At 52.8% G+C, this 7,780-nt stretch overlaps 1 protein-coding gene across 1 annotated transcript in view; it reads right to left on the bottom strand.

Moving 5' to 3' along the window:
• Nucleotides 1-5,521, bottom strand: part of LOC110297886 (N-acetyl-beta-glucosaminyl-glycoprotein 4-beta-N-acetylgalactosaminyltransferase 1) — a 28,991-nt gene extending 23,470 nt beyond the window's left edge. The window contains exons 1-8 of the mRNA XM_021166957.2: nucleotides 5,075-5,521; nucleotides 2,360-2,463; nucleotides 1,927-2,022; nucleotides 1,745-1,840; nucleotides 1,569-1,659; nucleotides 1,393-1,493; nucleotides 1,175-1,242; nucleotides 891-969 (exon numbers count right to left, since the gene is read on the bottom strand). Of these exons, the coding sequence (XP_021022616.1) occupies nucleotides 891-969; nucleotides 1,175-1,242; nucleotides 1,393-1,493; nucleotides 1,569-1,659; nucleotides 1,745-1,840; nucleotides 1,927-2,022; nucleotides 2,360-2,463; nucleotides 5,075-5,225 (786 nt within the window). The 5' untranslated portion in view covers nucleotides 5,226-5,521. The remainder of the gene's footprint in view (nucleotides 1-890; nucleotides 970-1,174; nucleotides 1,243-1,392; nucleotides 1,494-1,568; nucleotides 1,660-1,744; nucleotides 1,841-1,926; nucleotides 2,023-2,359; nucleotides 2,464-5,074) is intronic.
• Between the last annotated feature and the right edge of the window lie 2,259 nt (nucleotides 5,522-7,780).

The raw sequence follows: 7,780 nt of genomic DNA, 5'->3' as shown, positions 1-7,780 counted from the left end.
CCCCCCCCGTCTCCCAGCTACCCGTCTTTCTTCTCTGTGGTGGCTGACACTGATTGTCAATCTAACGGGCTCTAGAATCACTGGAGACAAATTTCCAGGCATGTCTGTGAGGGAGAACCTAGATGAGGTTAACTGGGGGGTGGGAGTGGGGAGACCTACCCTAAAATGTGGGGAGTACCATCCCATGGACGGTGGTCCAAAACTGAATAAAAAGGAGACAGTGAGCCGAGCACCAGCAGTCATGTCTCCCAGTTCCTGGATGCAGAGTCCATGTAACCAGCTACCTCACACTCCTGCTGCCAGGGCTTCCCCTCCACCATGGACTGAACCCTCAAACTGTGAGCTGACATAAACCCTCCCGTAAGTGGCTTCTTGTCAAGGATTTCGTTACATTGATGATCATGGCAATAAAAAAAAAGATAGTACACTTCCCAAGGCTCCATCTCTCTGCTTCCCATGGTTTCACACAGGCCAGAGGGATGCCTGGCACGCAAAATCTCAGCTACCTCACTCCCCCACGGCAGTCTGAGCAGTTCATCCCAGCATCACAGGCCTGGCCTGATCAGGCTACCCAACTTCTTGGAGTCTCAGAAGATGCTAGATAACAGGAGCTAGTCCTCCAGGTACAGACTTCAGAGGCCTGTACACTCTGTCTTCCCCATGTCTCCTGGTGAAGGACCACTTTTCAGTGCAGCCCCTCTGAGCATCCAGCAAGCATAGCATACCCTCCTGACCCTGGACCATGTTCCCAAATAACTGCTTTATCTCCTAGACTGGATATCCCTTTGGGCTGGGGACCACCCTGCAGTGACTGTCCAATGATAGAGGAAGTGGGTGGGGGTGGGGAGCTGTGGTCTTTGGAGCTTCTTCAGAGGGCAGGCCACACTCACACCCACTTCCACATGGTCTGAGCCCTTGTCATCTTGCTTGTGAAGCAGTTCAAAATAGTATCTCCGGGAGGCCATGAGCCTGTAGACAGAAGGAGCTGGGGCTGTTTCTCATCAAACAGAATAAGAGCCCGGAGGGTTAGGACAGAATCTCATATCCCTCTGGGATGATCCCTCGGGAAGACAGTGCTTGTGTAACATGGGCAAGCACGATACCCAGCCTCCCTCTCATATGCCAACATAGATGTGCACACACGTGTAAATGCATGCACTCTTAAGTTACTCACCGACGCGGCTTAGACACCTGGGAGCTGAACTTGGTGAATTCTCCAGGTGCGGTCCACTCGGAGCCAGTCTAGGGGTGACACAAGGGGGACAAAGGAGTGACCACATTCTCCCTGTGGGCATCGGACACACTCAGTCTGTGTTTCCAAGAGGCTGCAGGAGGTCCAGAGAAGACAGATGTGGTGTGGATAGAGGAGCGAGGCAAGAGGGCAGAACCTACCTTGCCCACAAAGGCTACAAGCTGGGCGGCTGCTGGGCTCTCATCCAAACTCAGCCAGAACTCAGAGTTGTCATCCGAAGCCACAGAGAACTGGATGTCGCCTAGTCCAAAGGACAGAGGCTCAGGAAGCTGAACTGTTCAAGACATCCTGCCCCTGCCGTATGCAACCTACTCACCATCTCTGGCTGGGTGGATGAAGCCAAAAATCCGGAGTCCATAGTTCTTCCACTTAGGGGACACAGCTAACTTTGTCACCGTAGTACGAGTCTGCCGGTTGTGCAATAACTACTAACTCACAGCTCACTGCATGCCTTGCCCACCTTACCAACCCGTACGTTCTTGAGGTACTCACATGAGGAAAGAGTGGGAAGTGCAGGTTCCTTCTCAGGTGGCCCACAGCACCTCCACACCAGTCCTCAAACACATGCAGGTTCACCTGCCCTTTGAACTGGGGGTCAGAAGGGATGTTAGCTGTTATACAGTCTGCCCCACCCTTCCTCCCAGCCCAGGCCAGCCCAGCCCAACAGAGCTTACCTCTTCCCGCCATGGGGGTGTCTGGTGGGTGAGGTTCAGTGGGGGTGGCTTCCTAGGTCCTCCAGGAAACAGCATGTTTGGGCCCCGCCCCTCAGGCTGCAGGAAAGAAAGAGCCATATCAGAGTTCTAAAGGCAGGAAATGTCACAACTGCACAGTCCACCTGGGCACACACAGCAGAGTAGAACTTCATGGTTTCCCTTTTGCACATCCAGGCTCACCACCTAAGCACTCGCCCACACAGATACCCTCAGCAAATCTGCCCAGACAGTTATGTAGCCACTGATTGGATGCACAACAGATGCAGACCACTCAGTGACTACCCGGACCCTGTATCCAGGCTGGGATGCTGAAACTCACATACAACCCAGGGTCATATCTACCCATCCTAGAGGGTGGCTCCTTGTGACTAGGTTTTTCTCGGTCACTCCTTACCGCTTGCTCCTCTTCATGACTTTCACTCGAGTCCTCTGACCTCTGTGTGGACGATGGCACTCGGACTCCGCGGCTATCGGTCACACCGGTCAGCTTCTCACCATCTGCAGACGCGTGTGAGGCGTGTTAGAGCTCAGACTCCTTAAGGCCATTATCTTTGTTGTTGGGGGTCAACTGGAGGGGTGGGGCAAGAAGGACTGTTGAAGCCTCTACACTTCCGCTCCATCATTTGGGTGCCTTCTAGACCCTACCTTGGGTGGGCAATACAAAGCAAGAGTCTTTTACCAGCTTTCTCCAGTCCCTAATGAGAGCGAGGAGCAGGGTTATATATATATATATATATATATATATATATATATATATATATATATATATATACTCAGGCTAGTGTGACACTGTACACACTCACATCCATCAGGTGATCCTCTCAGAATGGCTTTGCCTTGGGGAGAATTGCAGATGGCCTAGCACCCTTGATGTCCTTCCCACGTGCTAGGGTGTTTGCCTCCTCTCTCCAGATCTATGTGAAGACATGTCCACCACAGTTCCTCCAGCTTGGAGTAGACTACTCCTATACCTTGTTTTGTCCCACTTCTTGGACCTTCTCCCTAAGTAGCATGCCCACTGCACTCCTGGGTGTCCACTCTTTGGGACTTGAGTCTCCAAAGGCAGGAGGTTTCATTTTATCCCAATCCTGTCCCTCTTGGTGCTCCCAATGAGACACTAGGATCCAGAGATCCTTCCTGTTTCAAAGTCACACCTTGCATTCACATCTGTCCCTCCTTGCTGATCTCAGAAGCCAGGCTCCTGGAAAGGTACAGCTGATACCAGTTGAGCCTGAGCTGTCTCTAGGTGAGGGGCTGCCTGTGTGGTCTCTTCCCTTGAAATTTTGGCGGTGCTCCACATTCTAGATCCTTCCTTTTTTTTTTTTTTGGTTTTTTTTTTTTTTTTTTTGAGACAGGGTTTCTCTGTGTAGCCTTGGCTGTCCTGGAACTCACTCTGTAGACCAGGCTGGCCTCGAACTCAGAGATCCACCTGCCTCTGCCTCCCGAGTGCTGGGATTATCCTTCCTTGAGGAGCCAGGAAGTAAGCAGGCAAGACTCCTGGTCAACGTCCTGGAGCCTGGCCTGGATACCCACAGCCTATCAAGCTAAGTCCAGGCATTTTGAGTATACTGGGAACTTTCTGTAGTGGGGTCTCAGCTCAGGCTAAGCCTCAGCATGAAGGGACAGTTATCTGCCCCACCCTCACTTGGAGGTATCTATAAGCACAGGCTGCTGGACACCTGCTGAACGTTGCCAGCTCTGAAGACTGACGACTCTGTCAGGAAAGTCTTAGGCACTTGCAGCTACCCAATTTCTCACATGCCTTGTGGTGCCTGGTGGGTCCCAGGTGGCCAGACAGGAGATGGTCTTCAGCCCAGAGAAGAGAGTGTGTGGCTGGGGCCCCATCTGTGCCGCCCAGGCTGCTTCTAGCAGTGCCATTGGGCAGGACTGATCTTCCAGGATCCAGAATAGATCCTACCCACCTAGGAGGAGTCAGAGCCAGCTGCCCTCATGATCAACCTTCAACAGTGGGGCTCCCTGTCTTCATTCCTTCCTGGTTGGTCTCAGACAGAAACAAATTGCTCAGGAAGTCAGCTGAACCCACAAGGGCAGCTGGTGGGAGCTGGCTTTATTGGGTACTGGGTCAGCTCTGGGTCCAGACTTATCTCTTAGGGATAGAGCTGTCACATCTTGAAGACGTCACAGCTAATAATGTACATGGATTGGGATGACCCATAGACTTTCTTGAGGGCTGGGATCTGTCTCAGATTCTTGGCCCAGGATCTGCTGGAAGATGTCCGGAAACAGTTGTCCAGGCATATGAAGAGGCAGAGGGCCTCTGCAGGCAGGAGACAGGTGCAGGGCTGAAAAGGGAGTTCTGGATCCATCAGGTGGAGTGGACAAGAACTTCGTGAGCCAGTGTCATTGCTCTGAGACTTTGAGAGGAGAGACACTTGCTCCCCTCCTCAGCTCACCAGCTTCCCTCACAAAGATGGGGCTGAGCTCTACGTGGCTTGGTTAGGCTTCTCCAGGCTCATTCCCTGGTCTTTTTCTACCTAGCTGTCATTGATGTTCACCCTGCTCTGGAGAGTTTTCCCCCAAGGTGTGGGTCCAATGGCCACCATCTCCAGAGGTTCTCCCCGGATTTTTACCCACAGGGCTTGCCAGGCCTAAGTTGCTTTGTACATCCTCTGACCACTCTTAAACTACAACAAGCATTTACTCAAGTTAGCATTGGTCCCTAGCACACGGACATCTCAGTTCACTCACAGGTGTACCCAGAGTTTCCAGCTGCTCTGGCCACTCTAGGCAGCTGGATCCCTCAACACCACCCTTACCTCCCCACCTTCCAGAAGATGAGGAAACTGAGGCCCTGCTAAGTAGGCAATGGCCTGACAAGCCTCTTAGCTGAGGGCACCGGTTCCCCCAAGGGCCCACCGTTAACTCCATCACCACCGGATCTAGGCCGATTCCAGGGTCGGAAAAGGTTAGAGATGAGCCCCGAGGGACCCTGCGTTACTGCTGACGTCACTGGGCGTCCCGCCGAACAGAACCGCGACCCCTCCCCCAATATAGCGGAGCTGGGAGGAGCAGGACAGCAGGGGCTCTGGGCAGTCAGACCCCCACGCCTTGGGAGGTCCGGGCCCTCTCGCTACGCGCCATCTCGTACCTCGCCCGTAGCCCAGCCGCTGGCGTAGCGCGCGACCCGGGCGCACCAGGCTCCGGTGCACATACGTGAGCCACGCGGCGCAGGTGAGCAGCAGCAACAGCAGCAGCAGCTTCATCTGCTTGCGGACCTTCTTCACCGGGAACCACGGCATCGCGGCACCACAATCAGGGGCGTCGCTGCGGCCCCCCGGCCCCGCCTGCCCCGCCCCACATCCCCCGGCCCACCCTGCTGCGCTTAGCGCCTGCAGCACCGCATGGTCCTTTGTCCGCTGCGGGGGCTACGGGATTCGGCCAAGACTCCCGGGCTGCTCAGGCCGCGGTCGGGGTGGGCGGCGGGAGCGGCTCCTTGAGGCGCTCCCCCGCCCGCCCCTCCCGGCTGCTCACGCTCCTCTGGACGCCGCGGGACCGAGCAGCATCCACGCTGCGGTGCTACCCAGCGTGAAACGGGACCGATGGTCGCGGTGCCCGAGCCAATCGGCCGCGGCCAGCCCGCGTACAACCAATCCGTGATGCTCGGAGGCGGGGTGGCGCGTTAGGGTGTGCCAATGATCCACACGACGCGCGCATTCACCTGGTGTTCGCCGGCCGCGCGCCCGGGGATGCGGGGGTTGTGGGGACCGAATCTGCGGTGAGGGACACCAGGGACGTCGGGGAGAGGGATGTAAGAGGTCGTTGTTACTGTAGAGGCCATGGCAGGGACGAGGGGTGCTGCGGGAATCCGGCTGCGTGTCTGGGAAAACGCTGGGAATAATGAGTACGCAGAGAAGAAGCTCAGCCTACCTCTTAGTTGGACTTAAACGAGGCTGGGATGTTCTCGGCTAGCTGTGAGGAAGGACAGGTGGGTGGAGGGTGGTTCTATCCAGATAGCTTCAGTTGTGCACTCCATTCGCTTTCTAGCTGGTGCATCCCACCAGCTAGACTACCAACTCTCTCCCACCTTACCACCAGCCGCTTCTCCTTGAGGTTCCAGCCTAATGACCAGGGTACTTCAGTTGGTGTAGCAGAAGCTGCTGTGAGCCTGCAGAGCTCGTGGGTTAGGAATGGGGACTGGACATTTGAATAGTCTCCCTTCCTTCGTGACGCCATGGAAAGAAGCCATTGGAAGGAGATGGAATCTCTTAGAGACCTTCGCACCCTGGGTGGGTGTGCCCCAGTGGAGATGACTGGGCAACTTACAGTATCTGTTCTAAGGGGTGGCCTCCAGCTCAGTAGGCAAGGGAGCCTTCCCATACCACATGAACCACTGTGCTGTTTGCAAGGTGGCTTTGCTGGTTTAGTTTAGTTTGTTTGTTTAGTTTGTGTTGTTTTGAGACAGTGTCTCACTATGTAGCCTTAGTTGGCCTGGAGCTCTTTAGACCGCTGCTTGCCTCTGCCTCCTGAGTGCTAGGATTCAAGGCATGTGTCACCACACCTGGCTTGCCTTTGTTTCTAACATTGCCCCACCATCACTATGTATCCTTGGGACATAAAATCAAATTGGCCACATTTCTTTCTTAAAAAAAAAAACTTTTTAATTGTTTCTTTCGTTTTTGTTTTGTTTTTTAACTTTCATCCAGGCATCAGCTGCTGTTCTCATCAGCTGGCTCCCTGTCCTGACTTTGTTTCTGATGCCTGCACTTGTTTATATCCTGAACATTGTCTCAGCACACACCCCTTACATGGCACGTGTTGTAGCTACTTTTTCATCTTCCTAGTCATCCAGCTAAGAGACATCAGGAAGACTTGAAGGAGCAATAGAGAAGAAGAAGAAGAAGAAGAAGAAGAAGAAGAAGAAGAAGAAGAAGAAGAAAAGAGAGGATCTCTGCTGTCTTATGTTTACTGGACAGAGACAGAAAACAAATAGTGTTTGCTGTTGTTGTTCTGATTTGTTTTTGTTTTTTTGTTTTTCGAGACAGGGTTTCTCTGTGTAGCCCTGGCTGTCCTGGAACTCACTCTGTAGACCAGGCTGGCCTCGAACTCAGAAATCCACCTATCTCTGCCTCCCAAGTGCTGGGATTAAAGGCATGAGCCACCACTGCCCGACAAATAGCATGTTTTGTTTTGTTTTGTTTAAGAAAGCAAATGTTGGGCTGGTGAGATGGCTCAGTGGTTAAGAGCGCCGACTGCTCTTCCAAAGGTCTCGAGTTCAAATCCCAGCAACCACATGGTGGCTCACAACCATCCGTAACAAAATCTGATGCCCTCTTCTGGAGTGTCTGAAGACAGCTACAGTGTACTTACATATAATAAATAAATGAATCTTTAAAAAAAAAAAAAGAAGGAAAGAAAGAAAGAAAATGTTGGGAAGCAAGCAAAACGTTTGGTTTGGGCAGAGAAGTGCACTATCAGGGAAGAATTCAGGGCCCTGTAGGCGACCCAAGCCCAAGACTCTCCTCTCTTCATCTAGAGTCGGTAAAGCAACTAGGGTAAGGCAGAACAACTGAGGAGTCAGCAAACCGTGATCAGCTAGACAGCTGTTCCCCTTGCTACCACATCTGGCCGAGACCACATCTCACCCCAACCACAGAAGGAAATGTTTCAGCCTAACCAAGCAGACAGCACGACAACAGGATCTATTGATGAACGCATGCACTTAAAACAAACAAACAAACAAAACCCAACTGTATTTGTCTTTTTTTTTTTAACAGATTTTAATTCATTGTTTTATGTATATGGATGTCTTGTCTGTATGCGTGTCTGGTGTACCACCTGTGGGCCTGGTGCCTAC

This window comes from Mus caroli, chromosome 7, assembly GCF_900094665.2.
Source record: "Mus caroli chromosome 7, CAROLI_EIJ_v1.1, whole genome shotgun sequence".
Classification (NCBI taxonomy): Eukaryota; Metazoa; Chordata; class Mammalia; order Rodentia; family Muridae; genus Mus; species Mus caroli.
Note: the sequence above shows the minus strand (reverse complement) of the source record. Positions and strands in the feature narration are given on the sequence as shown.